This window comes from Megachile rotundata, chromosome 16 (assembly GCF_050947335.1).
Source record: "Megachile rotundata isolate GNS110a chromosome 16, iyMegRotu1, whole genome shotgun sequence".
Taxonomy (NCBI): Eukaryota; Metazoa; Arthropoda; class Insecta; order Hymenoptera; family Megachilidae; genus Megachile; species Megachile rotundata.
This window is the reverse complement of record NC_134998.1, coordinates 2,733,540-2,754,721: the sequence shown is the minus strand read 5'-3', so window position 1 is coordinate 2,754,721 and position 21,182 is coordinate 2,733,540. Positions and strand designations below refer to the sequence as shown.

The 21,182-nt window shown below is 32.7% G+C and overlaps 1 protein-coding gene and 1 long non-coding RNA gene across 6 annotated transcripts in view; one reads left to right on the top strand and one right to left on the bottom strand.

Annotated features, from left to right (window-relative positions):
- Positions 1-21,182, bottom strand: part of ssh (Protein phosphatase Slingshot) — a 163,079-nt gene that overhangs the window by 28,231 nt on the left and 113,666 nt on the right. For 3 of the 5 annotated variants that reach the window (XM_012283647.2, XM_076541163.1, XM_012283650.2), the window contains one exon: positions 18,138-18,203. The exons of 1 other annotated variant lie outside the window; for it this stretch is intronic. In XM_012283647.2, the coding sequence (XP_012139037.1) occupies positions 18,138-18,203 (66 nt within the window). Of the gene's footprint in view, positions 1-3,642; positions 3,693-18,137; positions 18,204-21,182 lie in introns of those variants that run through there. One more of the 5 variants, XM_012283652.2, reaches the window with a different exon arrangement.
- LOC143266013 (uncharacterized) lies at positions 615-4,610 on the top strand. Its single transcript, XR_013040920.1, has 3 exons — positions 615-3,160; positions 3,531-3,656; positions 3,737-4,610. It is a non-coding gene; the product is annotated as an uncharacterized LOC143266013 (long non-coding RNA).

The window sequence follows — 21,182 nt, the reverse complement described above, 5'->3', positions numbered from 1 at the left end:
AATTAGGAAAATTAAGAATCAGGAAATTTTGGAAATTAGGAAATGTAGGAATTAGGAAATTTAGAAATTAGGAAAATTAGGAATTGGGAAAATTAGGAATGAGGAAATTTAGAATTTTGGAAATTTAGCAATTTCGGTATTTAAATTTAGGAATGCAGGAATGTAGATATTTGAGTTTTTGAAAGTTTAGACTTAAAGACATGGACATTTGATAGTTTAAGTATATAGTGATTTGAAAATCTCGAAATTACCAAATTTTAATATTTTAATGTTCATAGAAGTAGGACTCGAAAGAATTGATAATAGAAGAAGAATCTTGGAATCAGAACCTGAATATGAAAATATGGACCAAAATAATTAAAATTAAGAACCAGAATAACTGACCAACTAACATATCCCTTTAATTTGCTTAATTTACAATTCAATAATCTTGAAAGTGAAGAAAAATCACTTGAGTATTATTTTACCCATTATTATTATTAGAGGTTTGATTAAACCTTAATTTTTTCAATTAGCACATTAAACGTTGTCAGATCACATCATCCAATACGACAATATACAAAACTTTGTCTAACAGTGCTTACCAGTATTTTTAAATCTTTCAAAATGTAAACCTTTAAATAACGAAAAATGAGTTTGTTCCATTTTTAAAATAACTTCAAATTCATAATTCTATTTCGACGATAAGGCACAGTTTCACTACCAGATTCTTCGTCCCTGTTCTTCCCACTGCAAGACCTTTATGGGAGCGTCGCAAAAGTGGAACAATCCCGACAGAAATAAAATCATGTACGAGTGGGACAACCGTGAAAGTTGCCCGCGATTTGCCTCTGCCAATGGTCGTTTATTCGCAACGGCAACGATATTCGGTTGTTCACGATGATCAAACCATAGTTATCGAAAGTGAAGGTGTACTTGGAGAATATGGCACAATTGGAAAGCTAGACTTCGGCTCGCTTCGTTGAACCATTGACAGACAACGCAATCCGATGGTGGCTGTTACTTTTGCACGTTTGCGTCTTTTTAGCGTTAAATGGAACGAACTGACCCGTGAAACTTTCCTTTTACCGAGACTGTTTCCTGGAAACCATTTTTGATCAATCGCCGAAGAACTTGGAACTTTACCAGTTCATCAAACGAGGATGTTAAAAATAGGTCGATTTTTACCCTCGATGTGAAAGCAAAAGTACAGATGGTTTTTTTTAGATTACTGTAGAATCACTCGTAATTAGATTGTGGGCTTAATAACGTATTTAGTTTAACTTAATTTTAATTTTTGATTTTTTATTATTTTCATCTAGTTATTTCTTTAATAATATTATATTAAATTATTACGTTTATTAATAAATTCCTGTTAACTCTTTGTGCTTCCAACGTGTCACCAAGCAACAGGTAGAGCAAAAGGTGCACGAGTGTTTCTGTAGAAATTATAGCACATGAGCTAATAAAAATACGGACGTAAATACTGTCAGCTCGTAGACTACTGTTTAGTGACGAACAACCGATGACATAGTAGGGAACCATGGTCCTACAGGATGACCCACTAAGAATTTATACTGACTATATTAACCCTCTCGTGGTGTGGTAAAATTAAGGATTCTGGTCCAAAAAATATCTAGTTTATACTGAATTCAAAACTAACGTCTCTTCTTTCTTTAGTTAGAATAGTCTTAGAAAACAGTGGAAACAAAGAATCTTGGCATAGACTTAGATATCTTTGGTAGACTAAACAGTTTGTACGCCTTACTCTGTGACTGTTAAATAAACTTTCAATGGTAATATTATATTTTGCGTTGTGCTCAAACACAACATGAGAACATCTTACCACGGTTACCGACTTTGTACGTACAAGCTTTTCTATTCTCCAGGTACCGATTCTTGTTAACTCTTTGTGCTTCGAACGTGTCACCGAGCAGCAAGTAGAGCAAAAAGTGCACGAGTGATTCTGTAGAAATGATAGCACAGCTAACAAAAATTTTATAAATGATGGTGAATGATACGTAATGTCTTAGTACGGCGAGTCCAATAATTAAAATTGAAAGCAATTTTGTTAATATTCCTGTTTACTTTGAATCTTTAAATTAATCAAAATTTAATAGCAAAATTAGCTATAATTTGAAGTCGATAGGTATCCAAATACTGTAGAACTCCATTCCGATCACTTACTCACGTATAAAAACGTACAGACCAAACCGTGATACGACTTTTTGTCAGAGAATTAAACTTTCTTAAAATGAGCCAAAAGCACCAGAAGTTGTTAAAAGTGTCGAAAGTAACGAGGGGTCTGTGGACGGAGAGCAGCCCAGTTAACGAAACCGAGTCAAAATGTTATAGCTCTACATACCGTTGTCAACCCACGAGTTGGCGTGTGAAGAGGCCGACCCAGTGTTTAGAACAGCTACGGTTCCGATTCGTCAGAATTGCAAAATGGACGTCTAGATTCGCACGTAATTTCGACGGTATAAACAAATGGCTCGAGCAGTCACGCAACAATTAGGCGAAAAACAATGACAGTCGACAAACGTCTCAAGAGTGAGTAAGATAATGCGAATCGAGTGATGTAGTTGTTATTGTCATTATTATTCGTACCTGCGAAATGGAAGTGTTTACGGTGTGTATAGTCGGTGTAGCTTCCTGTACTTTGGATGGACCTCGTCACGCGCCAATTGCTGAGTTGACTACGGTACATGTGTCTTTTAAGTGCGAAATTGCATGTCTTATACCATTTTTTACTTTTTCTTCTGTCTAAAGGAAAACGAACTTGACCACGTGATTCTACGGTAAAGAATCTACATATGAGAAATTATTTATAGTTTGGGTTCTACACCATAGGCCAAAGTAAAACTATTTTTAACATCCGTTAAAATATACTTCGAGTGTGGGGTCTTGTATTTTGGGTAAACGGTTTTGAAATAAGTAAGAAGTAGGTTGCTCTGTTGTCGAAAAAGAAGGAAGTTATATAAGAGATTTCTTCAAGGTCCTTCTGAAATTTTAGCCAAGAACAATCGATTCGTGTAGGATTCGCAGACAATTAACCCAACTTTTTTTCGGCGGGAGATTTGAGATCTCGAATTGCGTAATATCCGCCGTCCATTGTCTGACTCTCTATAAACGACCAGATGAAAAGTGAACCAAGGTTAAGTCAAAGTTAACAACTACTGTAAGGTCAGTTAAGACTATCTGGCAAAGATCCTTTCAAAATTTTGATCACATATTGATTATGAAGTTAATTTCCTTTTTACAGTGATTTATTTTCTTCACTGTTTCGTAAGTTAAGTGTTAAGTTTCCAAATTAGGAAATCACTAAGTTTTCAAAATTTTAAACTTTTAATAAAACTTAATTTATAATTCTTATGAAAATAATAGTAACGATTAAGCGAATAATACGTGCCTCTCTACGAAGAATGGATTTAAGCCACTTTCAAAATTAACAACTATATTTGTCATTAAATTTGAAACAGCCAAGTACACTTTGAATATACCTAACCATAAAATATTCATGATTAACATCGAGTAATACATGTTACTAGTCAACAAACAACTGATAAATGAGCTTAAACCACTTTAAAAAAAATGGCTAACGATGTACGATGAGCGTCAAAGGAGAACGAACCGAAGCATAAGAATGACGATCTGACTCACCATTCCCGGAGAAAGTAAATACTTATAACTTCCATTTCCCATCAACATCAGAGTTGGACGCAGTCATAATCAGTTACATGCACGTTATATAAAGGCGAATAAAAGTTGGCGAAACGTGTGCCGTAAAGACATCACACGTTCACTTGCGAGATTTCTGGAATTCACGATCTCATGCAACGATTTTCACTCGGATCGTCTCAGCACGACGATTCTCCTCGGGATCATCCGACGTAATGATCCGCGATGGATCATTAATGGATCTGGATCGTGACGGAGCGTCTTGGATGCGGTTATCCGACCATGCAGAACGAGCTACGTGTACGATTCCGTGTATCCTCCAACCTGTTCTACGACGTAGTCACAACGGTGAAAGGAATGGAAGCGATTATGGCGTGACATGCACAAGGGGAGTGCTCCAGCCGGTGACATCAACGGCGAATGTTTGCTGCATTAACACTAGGTTTACGGACGTCCGATGTGCACTTATTTTTACATTAAAAATAAAGTACGACAAATGTGGAAAAACGCGGAGTAATTTATATAATTAGTCTTCATCTCGATGACAGTTAACATTTCGACAAAAGTATTAACTTGAACTACCACATGTCACACACGTGACGCACACTACAGTTAGATAAACTAGATTCGTACTGCAACTGAATTGTGGGTTTAATTCTAATTATAATCTGTATCATCAAGGAAATGTGCTTATTTTAACATTTTTCAGCTGTATTAATGTTGTAATAATAATTAGGCAGCTGTGAATGACGCAACTGCCTAGGATATTATACGTTAAGCGGTTAGTTTAATAAAATCCTGATATAAGCGAAAATATTTGTTTACATTCGGTAAATTGAAATGAACGTAAGTACTATACAATATATTCGAAAATTTAGGTCTGAAAGATACACTTATTTAGAGACTTTAATATGTTAAAGATATAAGTACAATAAATGATCTACACGATATAAGCGACAAAGTGACAAGGACTTTAATATTCTAAAATTCAAGAATGCATAAGTTTGAATATTTCTAAGTCCCATAAATCCATGTTCCTAGGTCCCAGAGTTCCAATATTCCTGAGTCCTAAGTTCCAACATTCCTAAGTCACAAATTTAAAGAACTCTAAAATTCCAAAGTGCCAAAGCTGAAAAACTCGATAAATTCCAAACTCTAAGAACTCATAAGTCTCAGTGCTTCTAAGTTCCAAAATTCCATAGTTCAAAATTCCGAAACCCCAAAAGTGAAAACTGTAACATTCTAAAGTTCAAGATCTCATAAGTTTGAATACTCCTAAGTCATGATGAAGTCAGTTAATATGTTTTTACAAGGGACATTACCCAATCGCCCATCGCCGATTTTGATTTTTTTTTATCGGCCATCGTCCATGCTGAAGGGGTGAAAATGGCCCCCAAAGTTGGGGTTGCAAAACATATTTTCTCGAATATCTCAGGAACTATTAGGCCTAGGCAAAAAATTAAAAGTGCAAATTTTTCCATTTTAGAAGGCTAATAATATGGCGTAAGTGGATTTTTGAAAAATTTATTTGTTTAAAAATATGTTAAAAATTAACATTATTTTGCAAATTTTTTTAATAAAATTTTGTACTATTTTGATCAAATTTCACATATGTAAATTATAGGTCAAAAGACAAAATACGGATAAATTGGAATTTTTAATTTCGCTTGTGGAAAAAATATTACTGTCGTTGAAGTTATACGTACATTTTATACCTTCCGTTTGGTGCACGACTGATTTCTATACGTAATATTCTGGAAATTGTATTCCATTACATTTTTTACACTAACTTACTTAAAAAAAAGAATTTAAAAGTCCAAAGGTGCCTCTATAAAAATATGCCGTTCGAGTCAGATATCCTATTTGATCCGCGTTATGGGCGCGTACTGGTGGCAGTATTCGACGCACGGAAGATCTTAACGCGTTAATTGTGAAACCCAAAACAGAAATATATTAGGAATTTATAGTCAATTGGAATTGATACATCATGTGATCCAACTAAGGCTAACATAGATGCAATTTGTACACTTTCCGATCTACATATGGCTTCTTATAAATTTTATGTAAAACTTCTATCTCTATTGGAACTAACAAGTAGTTTTCAAGTTGGAGATTTTATTTATATACGTTTAATTTGTAATCGAATATCTTTCAATATTCCTAAGTCCATTAATCCAATATTCCTAGGTCCCAAAGTTGCAATATTCCTAAATCCCTAAATTCCAATATTCCTAGATCCCAAAATTCCAATATTCCTAAATCCCAAAATTCCAATATTCCCAAGTCCCTAATTTTCAACACTCCTAATTCCTAAAATTGAAAAACTCTAAAATTCTAAAGTCCAGGAACAAAGTCTCTACGTTCCCAAGTCCCAAATTTCAAAGCCTCTAAAACTCCAAACTCCAAAGTCCTCATAAATCCCAAAATTTCGAAGTTTCACCGGTTCAAAGTCCCAAAACTGAAATTTCACAAAATACACACATTGCTTGCAGTAATAAAAAGTTGCAATCTAGCAAGCAAAGTTTGGAATGCAGAAGTCCTACACCCGCCAAAGGTATCGCGTTGACTAGCACGGTGGTCAGAATAAAGATTCATGGTCACTCGTTCATTGGGCGTCAATCGACCACGGTCATTGTTGTTTTCATCAGCTGCCATTATCATCGGCCTCGCCTCTATATTATTCCGATAATGCGACTACAGGCAACCTGTTATTATCCGTCCACGTCTGCTCGGTTCGATAGGCGGAACTAGTTTGGAAAGCTGTTTGCCGGTTCACGCCCATCGATCGGACTTGGACAAAAAAATCGTTCCACTGGAAATCACGCTTATCGTCTGGCCGTGAAAAAAGAAGAAATTGCGTGTTTCGTATACGGCAACGTGATCGAGCTTATTGGAAATCTGACGTTGGATTTTCCGCTCGACTCACGAGATTAGTCACATAAGGAAGGATACTGGAACGTTTACAACACCGTCGAGAAATACCTCGATTCTCTCTTTATGGTATTACTGACAAAGAAATATGTACTATGGATGTTTTTAACGCGTTTGTTTATGTAAACTTCTGTTGAGTACGTGTGTCGAATGTTAGATTAGATACGAATGGAAAATTTAGATGCAGAATGTTAAGATCACTGTGAAATTAACAGTAAAATTTAAGAATGTGAGGAAATCGGGATTTACAATACAAAATTTGAAAATGCGGCAGATTAAAAATTTGGGATTCTAAAAATATGAGAAATTTGCGACTTAAAAATTTGAGAATGTGGACGCTCCTATCAAATCCTTTAATTTTTCAATTTTTCAAATGTTCAAATTTTCACTTTTTCAATTTTTCAAATTTTCAATTTTCCAAATTTTGCAATAGTTCAAATTTTCAATTATTGAATTTCTCAAATTTTCAATTTTCCAAATTTTGCAATAGTTCAAATTTTCAATTATTGAATTTCTCAAATTTTCAACTATTCAATTTTTCAAATTTTCACTTTTTCAAATATTTAATTTATCAATTCTTCACTTGCTCACTTTTTAATTTTTCAGTTTTTCAATTTCTCAATTGTTCAAATTTTCAATTATTCAATTTCACAAATTTTCAATTGTTCAATTTCACAAATTTTCAATTGTTCAATTATTTAGTTATTCACTTAATCAATTTTTTAGTTTTTTAATTTTATGTTTTTCCAGATTTCTAAATTTGTATATATTGAAATTCCGGAATTTTCAATACATTCTACATTTCTAAAAATAAAAATTTTCAAATATTTTAATTTTCTTATTCTAAAATTTTTCAATTTTTCAATTTGCAAATTAAAAATTCATAAATGCTCAAATTTCTAAGTTTTCGTGTTTCTACATTTTTTCTCGAATATCTAAATTTCTAAATTGTGAAACTAAAATTTGTAAATTTTCAAATTCACGAATCTCCAAATTCCCAATTTTCCAAATTGATAAATCTTAAAATTTGTAAACTCTGTAATTTTCAAATCTACATTTCTACTTTTCTAAAATTCCAAATATCCAAATTTTCAAATGTCGAATTCCCCGACTTTCAAGTTTCCAAATTCTTATATCTTCAGATCTCCAAATTCCAGAATTCTAAATCTGCCAATCCGTAAATTTACATAACAAAATTTGCAAACTACGCTACTCTATACTGCTGCATTAACTTATAAGTCTACCTGCGATTAGCATCAAAATATCCCCAGAACATAGTGAACGACCACCACAGTACCATTCCTGCTTTGATTTACACCCTTATTAAGAACATGCTACTAGAAATCGCTTTCCAGCTTGGAACAGAAGAAAAACTCGCATACAAAATATGTTAACACTCAAGCTGCAAACACTAATCCCAACTTTGCATCGTATAATCCTGAACAAGATCCAAGCTCTTCTATATCTTTGAAATTCATGTTTCAGCGTATTTTGCGTATTCGCACGCATAATTCTACAAGATGATTCATAAAGTGTTTAACAAAGAGTGACAAAATAATAAACAATTACCAAAATTATCTATATCATTTGAATCAGTATGTCGTACAATAAAATTTAATCGTACTTAAGGTGAATCTTAAAGATAATCTCGAGCTTAAGGTGAACCTAAAAGATGATCGCTAAAGCCATTATCATGGTAAAATCACATGGTTAGCAGGAACTGACCTTTGAGAAAGAGGTCAGAATAGATACCCGATTACTTAGCCGGCCATCAGCCTGGTTTCGTATCGAATATCGCCGGTCTTATCATCGTACGAGGTGTCATTTTGTGCAGACGTGTTCGTCCGATCCAGAACCGGTTCGACTCGATGGTTCATCGATTGCCCGCTAATCCGCGATCGCTTCCTGCTTCGATTAGGTCATTTTTAACGTCGTAACGGCCTCTCACCGTACGATTTAATTAAAAGTCCTATAAATACTGGCGCATTATGTTTCTTATCACAATGAAAATAGCATATTTCATCTAACAGAAATTAATAGCACTACCGGTAACATCGACCGAGCGAAAACTCGTTAGGAAAGTCTTTAGATCAAGTTTAGTGACGTCAGTTAACGCCGAAGGCGTTAATAATCTCAGCGAATACAAAGGACAGGAAATCCTGACTCACAGTTAATTGGTATCGGAGGTGACGGTTGAGGACCACTTGCATGTGGACACTCACCACGCCTAAACCTGTTGCTGGCGACCTGGAAACCGGCGAGCTCGACATCTTTCAGGTTAAAGAGAACTGAAACCGGAATAGGAACAAGTATACTGTTAAGAATACCGGTATTGAAGGTACTGAAATGGCCCTTGTGATATCGAAAACGGTCAGGAACTGAAACTACATAGGTCATAATCTAACATCAAGTGGGTCGGAACCTAAAATTAAATAGGTGGAAATCAAAACTAGGGAGGTCAATCTAGCATAAGGATCACCTACAACTTAGAAGATAGTGGGTCTACTAGGCTACTAGGCCTATAACTAGGTGGGTCATAACCTACAATCAAGAAAGTTAGGATTTAAAAATCACATACTATTCTCACAAAATGAGCTTTACGAATTGATGCAAAGAACTTTCCTCGTTTTGCAATTGAATTGGGGTGAATGATATATGTAATAAATTATTTACTTTTGCATATGTGCTAATGTATGTATACCTAATGTACACTTCTAAAAATATGTATGAGGTTTGGAATATATTTTTTGACTTAAATAGCAGCTGAACTGTTTTCAGTATCTAACCAGCTCATCTTGTCACAAACAGTGGGACAAATATATCTATAAGTACGATTTACGCAATGGTCATGAAGTTTACACATTCCAAGAACTATATGTGCATCAGGACATTGCAATTTGTAAGATCAGCTTCCAACTTAAAAGTTACAAGTAGCGAATAAAGTTTATGATAAGGAAAAAGGTCAGAAGTAGACAAGTATGAACCTAAAACCACATAGATCAGAAGCTAGACCCAAGTTAGACATATTTATACGTCTGACTCACGTAAAGGTCATGATGAAGTCAGTTAGTATGTTCTTAGAGATACATATGCGGCAGGACATTGCAACTTGTAAGAACATCCTGCAATTTAAATGTTATGAGGTTTGAGTAGCATGATAAGGGGAAAGGTGAGAATGTGAAACCAGGTAGATTTGATGCATTCTTAATCCTATAATTCGCGTTAGAGTGACATGGGTCCAATCTATACACTTCAGTAGTTACACGTGAGTAGATCCTAAATCCACATATTGATTTAGACGTATTGAAACCTATAGTACTTACAGTAAGTAACTGTAGTTTAAATTATTGTGAAACACAAATAAGTCTTGTGCAAATCGGGTTCTACGAGTAGGTTCCAAATCTACGTAGGGGTAGATCCCAAATGTAGACATGTAGATCTATGTATGTGGATCTGTATCTATTGAAAGTCAAAAGTTTGTAACTTAAATTGTTATGGGGTGCAAATGGAAAGCCAAAATAAGAATATATTAGGAATTTATAGTCAATTGGAATTGATACATCATGCGATCCACCTAAGAGTGACATAGATGCAATTTGTACACCTTTCGATCTACATATGGCTTCGTATAAGTTTTATGTAAAACCTTTATCTCTATTGGAACTAATAAGTAGTCTTCAATATGAAGATTTTATTTATATATGTTAAATTTGTAATCGGAGATCTTCGAAAGAATTGTCGAAATCGAAAATATCTAGCGCCTAGACTAGTTTATAACTGTCTAACTTCATGATTGAGTTGAAAAGAATTATAATACAAGCCGACTACATGTGTTAATAATGTTACGTACAGTAATAGAGTATCACGTTACAAGTTAATAAATGATATCATTACAATTTGAACAAGCTTCTTAATTTTACAGAAAACGTGAAAAATGCAGAAGATTTGTAACAGTAATTCGATGATCAGGACTGTTAAGAAATATCTCAATTATTTTAAGTAACTGTATCAAACCGGATGGCGAATGTCAGTCACCTTTCGAGCGCAAATGGTTAAGATGTTAATCTTGAAGTTTCAATACGATTTCCACTTTCATCCTCAACTGTCTCTTCGTTACTCATCGGTTACTTAACACGCAGACGGCATTATCGACGTGCAGCGACAGAACGGTGAAAGTAGTTGGAATACGTAAAATGCCACCCAATTTGCCGTCGAGGCGAGTCTCCTCGCGGACGATCGTTAATTAGTTATGTAAATGTTGTCCCGAGGTGCGATAATTATTTATTCGACGTGATACGCCCTCTCATCGTTCGTTTAAGGCGTTCAGAAAGAAATACAGCAGTCTCTCGAAGTTCGCACACAATCCATTTCATCGGACGATTCAAACTTTGAATTAAGCCGTAAAGTTCTGAAAAGACATCAATTTTACCGTTTTGTTCGGACTATCACGGATCGAACCTGTTGAAAGATTTCAGTAAGAATACATTCACTATAGAAATTTTTCGTGATATCGAGACCATCGCTCATTTAAAAATTAAAAGATTTGGAAATTTAAGAAATTGAAGATCTGAAAATTTTTTAATTTAAGAACTAGTAAATTTGGCAACTTTAGAAGTTAATAGATTCATGAAATTTCAAATATTTCTAAATTTGAAAATTAATGGATTAAAAATTTGAAAAGATGGAAATTAGGAAATTATGAATTTTTCAATCTTACAGAAATTTGAAACAATTTTTTACAAAACAAAATAGATCGTATAAAGTGGCATTTAAACTTAAATCCGTAAAAGGAACATAATTATAATACATAAATAGTTTTATCAGTGCGACTACATTTTTATGCACAATATGATTTTATGAAGGCACAGTTCAATTGTCCGTTGCAAATAATAGCTCCATACAATATCTGTCTAAGTTTAAATAATAATATAGCGTTATAATTTCTACTAATTGCCTTATGCGCATTAATTAATATTCTGGGATTAACCAAGGATTTCTGTGTCAAGGTTCCTACACGAAGGAAGTCGATGAAAGGTGGGAAAGAAATGTCAGTGGTAAATTAATCCTAGTCATTTTTATCTATTTGACGTGGGAGTCTCTCGAGAAGCTTGAATCAAATTTTTTGTACAAACTAATTAGTAAATTGAATTCATTAAAGATTTCAAGGTACTCCTTCATTAAGGGAACAAGGTTATCTCGTTTCGTTTTATATTCGCATTATAGAAGGTGTCAAAAGAAATTTGAAAGAAAACGTTTGATACTAAAAAATTAATTTATAATTGCTTTACATCGTCTCATGGATGTTTTTATAATTAGACAAAGAAATGATTTCATTTTTATGTCATAATATTTTACTTCCTTAACATTTGATTACATTTAAATATTAAGTATCAAGTTAAATAATTAAATAAATTATTTAAATTTTATAAACAAATTTCTGAAATGGTATACAAAAAAGATAGGATCTATATATTTAGCTAATAGTGAGTTAAACTTTTCATAGCTTTATAAATTAAGTTAAAAATTTCCAGATTTTAAAATTACTAAATTTCTTGACAAACTAATGAATTTCCAAATCTGGCAATTTCTATAAAATTGTAAAATATGGAATCTTTTATTTGAGTATAAAAATTTGGCTACTCACTGTACAATATTTATGTAATAAATCAACGATATAATATTATAATGAAAATATTTAATTATAACATTAAAAAAGAAAATATCTGACTGCAAAATGACAATAAAAACATCTGTTATATTCCATTGGTTCAAGTCGAAAAATATAGAACTTTTTATTTGAGTAAGGTGAAGTGGGGTAAGTGCAGACTGGTTTTCAAGATTAATGAATTATTGTAATAGTGAAATAAACGGATAACATTTTAATTGTTAAGTTATTGCTTTTCTTATTTTCTTTGAATCATTTTGATCCGAGTCTTCATACTCAGATTCTGACTCCAAGATTCATCCTTCATTACCAATTCTCATGAGCCCTATTTCTAAACATAAAAGAATAATAAAATTCCTTGGTAGCGAAGATTTTATCAGAGTGTCGTTATTACCCAGTAAAGTACTTTTATTTTCTTATTATGACCTACCAGCTTTCAGAATCATCACAGTTAGAATTTTCATTGAAATCGTTGAGTACCATATTTCTTTTTAATAAAACAAACCACAATTCGTAATTACTTTTCAAGTAATAGTGAAATTGTAAAGGGATTTTGTGCACCAATATCAAAACAAGACCACGTCGACTTTGTTGAGCACTTATTAGAAACTGAATTAGAACTTGTAAGCTGGTAATAATAATCAGCATTGATACCTACATAGACCTAAGCACATAGCTTATATTGAGGTAACTATTGTGGCTATTACAGTATTATTATAGTATTGCGGCTATTATTCAAATTTGCAGGGCCAAATTGTACCGTAATTAGGCTAAAAATTTTCACATAAGACAAACTTACACCACTTTCAAAATAGCATATTTCCAATATCGTCAATTACCCAAACTTCCACCGCCCAAATATTAGGGAACTTGAATTATTTTTACTACAGATTACAAATAAAATTATATTAAGTTTTATCTATTGTTATCATTATCTTCGCTTTTTCAAAAATAGATTTGCTCCAGTTTCAAAATAAAATAAACTGCCCCATTTACGAACTTACCCCACTTCGCCTTATAATAATTTAATCACCCAATGTACAATATGTTTTGAGTAAATCATCGATACAACATTTCAATAAGAATATAGTAACATTACAAAAAAGGTATCCGATTGAAAAATTACAATAAAAATATTCGTTATATAGCATCTGTTAAAGGACCTTTTGGTCGAGTATAATAATTTGCCCACACACGGTACAATATTTGTAGAGTAAATCACCGAAGTGGTATGCAATTTCCAATAGGGATGCATCAGAAATTGCAGGGCTGTAGATTGCAATTCGGCAAAATGACCACGCGATGTGATGCGGCCATAAATGGCGCGGCCGATGGTCCATGGCCGCAACCCCACCACGTGGATGGTCGCCTTCGACGAGGCTTCTCCAAAAATAGGACCACGACAACGTCAACGACGATAGAACTCCGTCGGTCTCGCTTCTGTGACGGATTTCGCCGTGTGTTCTTCCCTGATACATCACTTCAACAAACTAAGAGATTGATCGATCTTTTGGTGGGCCTCTTAATTTGATGACTACGTGATGGCGTATGGTTATAGCAATCGCCCTTGAAAGCGCTTCACGTGATATTAAGATATATAATTTTTCTTTCTTCGTGAAAAATTGTTTGACATTTTTCTTTCTTTCTTTATAAAAATTACTTGACGAAAGGAATCAATTATAATTTAATTATAATTATAATTAAGTTTATTGAAGAAAGGAGCGATATTTACAATGGCTGAATTGACTAGAAAAGAACCTGATTACCATTTAACCGTGTTATTTGAGGGATACCTGTATTATCTAATAAAATTGAAGTCATTTTTTTTAATGTAACATTGTTTTGTACTATTGAATAGTACGGTAACGTCTATTTGTATTAACAATTTTATGTTTTTTGAAAATGTAACTTAAAAGGTTTTCAAGTTATGTAATAACTACAGGCTATAATACTAACTTCTTCAATTTCAAAAGTTTCATTTAAAAAATTTGTTTGTGCATGTAATTTAATTAGTTCTTAAACAGAGTATTAAGTAAAATTTTAGAACATTAACTTCTTCAGTTTTTCAAGCTTATCCATGTATTTATCTTAATCAGTTTTTAAAGAGAGTAATAACTATAACATATATTTCTGCAATTTTTTTAATTTATCTATGTATTTAACTTAATTAGTTTTTGAACAGAATAATAAGTATAATTTATGATATTATCTTTTTCAATTTTTTAAACTTATCTATGTAAAAGAACTGATTATTTCAAGCAAAATAACATGTAACATATAATCTTCTTCGATTTTTTTAAACGTATAAATTTTGTAATATAATATTTCCGTGGGTTCTATATTCTGCGTATGTAAAGGATTAAACAATTACGTGAATCTTATTATAGTGAAGTCTCGATATAAACGAAACGCTTGAAATCACAAATAAATGCACAGCAATTTTAAAATATTAACGAAAACGTTAAATAAATTTTTTGAGGTTATTATTTCTCTACTAATAATTGCCACTATTGTCTACTTCACTATGTTTATACATCACATGAGCATTATTATAGAACTGATTAAATAATGCGTATTTCAAATTATTGTATTAAACCGAATGGCAATTGAGAGGCACCTCTCGAGCGCAAAGGGTTAATTTGATTTAAATGCACTTTTGACCCCTTTATCCGACTATGTCTTTTAAGATTAGTGATTTTTACGGATTTCATGAATGTAGCGTTAACGGGAAATAAAGAAACGGAAGGAATGATTGAATCCGTGTGGGAAGATCGGGATGCGTTTTCACTTGAGCTGAAAAATCGCCGAGCGGAAGAGGTTGGGCGTGCAAGAAAGTTCCTCATCGTCCAGCCGTGCATAAGACAATCGCGACGCGGAGCAATTAAGCCACGGCCCACGCTTCATTTTTCCTTCTATTCAAATCCCGATCCTCTTCCGCGTCGATATAATCTGAAACGATTCTTCTTTTCGAGTACATATTGTGTTCGTATTACACTTTCCATGATACTGTTATTACATTCCTATGAGCTTTTTTTATGTATGATTGTATGGTTCATGATAAATACTACTTTTGTCATTGGACATGGGATGTGAAAGTTAGCAAACTGCTAAATACTAAATTTTCAGCTCTTTTTAATTTCTCAATTTTCGGTACCTAATTTCATAAATTACCAAATTGAGAATTGGTTGATTTTTAAATACAAAAATTTTTAGGTGTTTAATTTAAAACTTATGAAATTTTCAAACTTTTTAATTTCTCAATTTTTAAATTTCTAACTTACCAAATCTTACTAACTTCTAACTTACCTTCTAAATTACCAAATTTTCAAATACCCATAGCCTTAAAAGTCTACATCCTCAAATTTCAAAATTCCCAATTTCCAAACTTCTACAGGTTTTAACATTCAAGTTTTCAAGTTTCCATATTACAAAATACTCAAATTTCCCAATTTTCAATCTTACAAATTTCAGACTCTCTAAATCTCCAAAAATTCAAATTTTGAAATTCCGAAATCTTCAAAAATCTAACTGCTTAAATTTCCAATTTTTAAGTAGTAAAGTGGCAGTATATGAAGATAATGAGATACTAGTATAGTAGAATAGTGAAATAGTAGAGTACTTAGATAATAATATACTTTCATGGTAGAATTAGCGGAAAGGTGGCACTATAGTGAATAAAATAGAAGAATTGTAGAGGAATGTATAGTAATATAGTAACATGATCATATTGTAGAATTAATAAAATACGAATAATTTAGTATAGTAGAATAGTAGTACAGTAAAATTGTGGTATGGTAGAATAGCACTATTGCAGCATTGTATTAAAATAGTAGCATAGTAAAATAGTTGTTAGGTAAAATAATAGAATAGTAGTACGATGGAATAGAAGTATAGTAGTATACTAGTATTGTACTACACTCGAATAGCAGAACAGTAAAAAGTAGTATAATAGAATGGTAGTATTATAGTACTAGACTAGAATAGCAGAATAATAAAACAGTAGTATGATAGAATAGTAGTATAGTTGAATAGTGGTACGATAAAATAGTAGTGTGGCAGTATAGTTGTATACATAGTACTCCACTACTATAGTAGAATAGTCAAATAGTAGTGTGATTAAATAGTAGTATTGTAGTATAGCAGTATAGCATTACTTTAGAATAGCAGAACAATAAAGCAGTAGTATGATAGAATAGTAATATAGTTGAATAGTGGTACGACAGAATAATAGTATAGCGGTATGGTTGTATAGAACTCCATTACAATAGTAGAATAGTCAAATAGTATAGAATGGTAATATAGCAAAATACTAGTATATAATAGTAATATATAGTAGTAGTAGAGTATAGTAGTATAGTGTAATAGTACAAATAATAGTAAGTAAATAATAATGCTAAATAATAATAGTAAAATATAGTAAGTAATAGTTGTAAACTATTTTGTATAACGATTCTTCATCTCGACAAAGGTTAACATTGTGACAAAAGCTTCTCAATAATTTCCATAATTAAAAATAAGACAAAGATCCGGTATTTCGACCCGATTCATAAATCTAGTTCTCCCATTACTACTAACAGTCTTGCCATATTCGATTTTCAATTCTCTATTCATTAATGAGTTCACTTACGGTATAATAAAAATATAGATCGTAGTTATTATTAGCTTCATTTAGAAAATCGATCACAACACACGTGGGTCGAACCCTTTCATGCATCCTATCGACTGACCCTATATGTCTTCCGTGGGTGTCGTCTCGGACCCATCCGTTGTAATTACACGAGGTTATTTATTAGTCACGGTTATTAGGTAGACAACTAGCAACGTTCTCGCTCAATTGAATCGTTTATTTTAGAAACGACACACCGATGAGATTGAACTTACGACTGCTAATTAATTTTAGTGGTAAAAGTACCTCTCCATCGGTATAAAACCATTGTTTAAGAAATTTTTCAAGAAAAATGCGAAATTAAAAATTAAGATACATTAAAAGGAACTTCCACATTCAAATTTATTCTGAACTTTTCAACATTTGTTTTTATTACGTCTACTTTGCATTTTGATTTAAATTTTGATTTTGGTAAAGATTTATAAAAATTATGCGTCAAATATTATTTCACCAAATATATACACATTTTTAACGTGGTATTGACAAATAGAAGAAGTTAACTATTTTGTTTAGTTAGTAATAAAGAATTTTTCAAGTCGAATCTCAAAAATTAATTTATGTACAAAGGATCGTTCAATTTTATAATAAGAGTTCAAATTGTATCAAACATTTTTTAACTTGAAATCACGTCGTTTACAATATCCTGAAGAGAGAGGTAAAATACTAGAAAACACCTACTTCGAAAAATAATTCAAACCGTTTCAAACAGTCTCAAACTTCTTCAACTTCATCTCAAACTTCATTAAACTTACAATCATAGTATATAAAATATTTAGAACATACAAAGTACTTCAAGAAATAATGAAAATTATGTCAAACTTCTAGTTGTGGCATATGTAATCTTCAGAGCAAACAAAGATACCTTGAGAAATAATTTAAACTGCCTCAAACTTCAAATTATGGTGTACAGGATACTCTGAACATAAAATATTAAGAAATGCTTAAACCAAAAAATAATTCAAACTGTTTCAAACACCTTCAAACTTTGAATCGCTGCGTACAAAATATTTAGAATGCAATATACCAAAAAATACCTATTTTATGAAGTAATCCAAACAGTATGAAACTGCTTCAAACTCAGAATTACAAAATATTGAGAACATAAAAAATAGTTTAAAAAATAATTCAAACTTCTTCGAAGCACGAATTATGAGGTACAAAATATTCGGTACATGTAACGTTAAGAAATGCGTGTATTTAAAAACCAGGACTTACCACATCGCCTGCACCGATACCGGCTTGAAGATGTGCTGCCGACCGCAAACGCTGACGCTGAAGCCTCTGTAACAGAAAATAAGAAAAAACGAATGAGAAAAAGAAGTCTAAGGGAGCATTGAGGGTCACACCACCGTTCACCTTATACAGGGTGGCCAACTGATCGTATCGACGAGCTATTTTATTGGCAGCCGAAACAGACCTCAACTTCCCCGTTCTGTTCGGCTGGTGGCTATTTTCGAGCACGGTTAGCCTCATACGTACATTTTCGCCCAGTTCGTACAGCAACGTTTCGTTCTATCGAAGCGTTCCATTTTTGGTAACAGGTGTCAAATACTGTTTCACCAATTTTATTTGTCAGTTGCCAAAGCTTTGATTTAAGTCACTTTTACTAAAGATAGACTTCGAGTTTATAATTGTTTCCTAAGATGATCTCAGAGCGTTTACCAGCTTTCTTTTCTTTTACATCACGTATAATTGTTTCCTAAGATGGTCTCGTCAGAGCCAGAGAAAATCAGAGAATTTTCTGATTTTCTTCTTTTTCACGTCACATGATATTTATAGCGTTAATTTGATGCTTTACTGATTACTGCATCAGCTGAAACTTTTGCTTTTCAGATTCAATTTTATGACTTCTAAATTTTTAATTAAACTTCACATCATTGTTCATTAATTTGATATGTTTCATTTCTTTCAGGTTTCTGTTATTCTGTCGAACAATACATCGTATGGGTTGTACTGAAGATGATGCAACGTATGCGTCGTATAACATTCATTCGATTACAGCTGATGATGCTTGTTGTAGGTTTTACTGCAAATCGTTTACCTTAATAACATATTGTATACATCCTATAACGAATCACTATCGATGACGCACCGTATGTGTACTATAATAATTATATTGTATGACAGATGAACTATGATAGATGAACTATACAATTTTAGGACACACCATGTGCGTCATATCACAAATCCGTGTACTTGATGACGCACCGTGTGCGTACTATAATAAAAATTATATTGAGTGACGCACCCTATGCGTCCTATGTTAGATGCTCTATACTTGACGACGCACCATATGCGTCGTATCACAAATCCATTTATTTGATGACGCACCGAATGTATTCTATGATACCTTGTATGCGATGATACATTATATGCGTCGCACGACACAACTTATACATCTTACAATAAATTTATATTATTTCTTGACGTGCCATATGTGTTCAACATGCTTGTATTTAATAATGTATCATATGCGATCTATAATATATGTATGTATTCTTAATGACGCATCATATGAGTCAGTTGAAAGAATATTACATTTAATGACGCAACATATGCGTCCTATAATCGATAACTGTACTCGATGTCGCACCGAATGTGCGTCAAAGTAGATCACTGTCTCTGGACGCAACTAATGCTTCATACAGTACATTGTTGTATTCTCGCGCGGAAAACAACCTACGATACAATATTGTATTCGAACACTGAATGTGTCTTAAAGTAGATTGTCGCATATTTCGATGTATCGGATGCGCCATACAATGCATCATTTCATTTAATGTTACGGTGAATACAACCTATGATATATTGTATCTGATGACGCATCGAATGTGTGTACTGAATTATACCTCGACGCACCGGCTGCGTCATATCGTAGGTCAATGTATTTAATGACGCACCGACTATGACGATGTATTTAATGATACACCGACTATGACGATGTATTTAATGATGCACCGATGATACAATATTGTATTCGATGACGGACTGCATGTGTCATACAACAGATCATTGTATTTAACGACACATCGAATATAATCTAGAATATAATATTGTATTCGATGACAAATCAAATGTGCTCCACAGTGAATTATACCTCGACGCAGCAGGTGCGTCATATCGTAGGTCTATGTATTTCACGATGAATCGACTATGACCATGTATTTAATGATACACCGACGATATAATATTGTATTCGATGACGGACTGCATGTGTCATACAACAGATCATTGTATTTAACGACACATCGAATGTAATCTGTAATATAATGTTATATTCGATAACGCACCAAATGTGTCCCATAACAGATTACTGCATAAATCGACGCACCAGGTGTGTCATATAATCGGTCTTGGTAATTTAATTTGATGACGCGTCATGTATCATACAGTCGATTACTTCATTAATGAGTGCGTGTATAATGTGTGAAGTATCATAAATTATTGATCGACGAACCATTATATTGTCATACAATATAATGACACACCATATGCGTCCTACAATAGCTCAAAATTTTCGAAAATTCTAAATATTCAATTTCCTAAATTACCAAGTTCTGCAATGTCCTAAACATCTAAAGTTTGATATTTCCAAATTTTTTAATTTACTGAACCCATGAATATACTCAAATTTTTATATTTCCAAAGTGCTCAATACCTAATTTTACGTATGTCTAAATATATAAATTCCATTTAGACATTTCTATATCCATAAATTCTGAAAATTCATTCTCTCAAACTCTCAGAATTCTAAATTCTCGAATTCTCAAGTTTTCAAATATAACAATGTACAAAAATTTGAAAATTTAAAAATTTCTAAGATTAAACTTAGCATCTTAAATTCCAAACACGGATACAATATAACCAATAAACTCTAAAGTTGTTATACATGGTATGTCCTGAAAGTAATGTCAGTAAGTCGATTAAAAATCATTAGACATCGATGCAGTTGTGCGGTTGTTTTTGAAGCGAGCGCGAATAGTGATCGTTTTGAATTGGTTGCGAAGACAATTGTAATAAATAATTTATTCATTCGTTATTAAGATTTCATGAATTACGGTTGTATTCTGAACATTATTAAATCCTGATATTATATTTTTAGTTCCGTTCTTTTATTTTTCGTCATCTTCTTACATTAATTTTATTTTTAATTTCAAAATTAAGTACACATTATATGTAGGTAGGCTTAGTGTTAATTTTTTTCTAAAAAGTAATGATGTTCAGAGTTTTCTTATTTCACGTCTAAGAAATCAGTCTTCT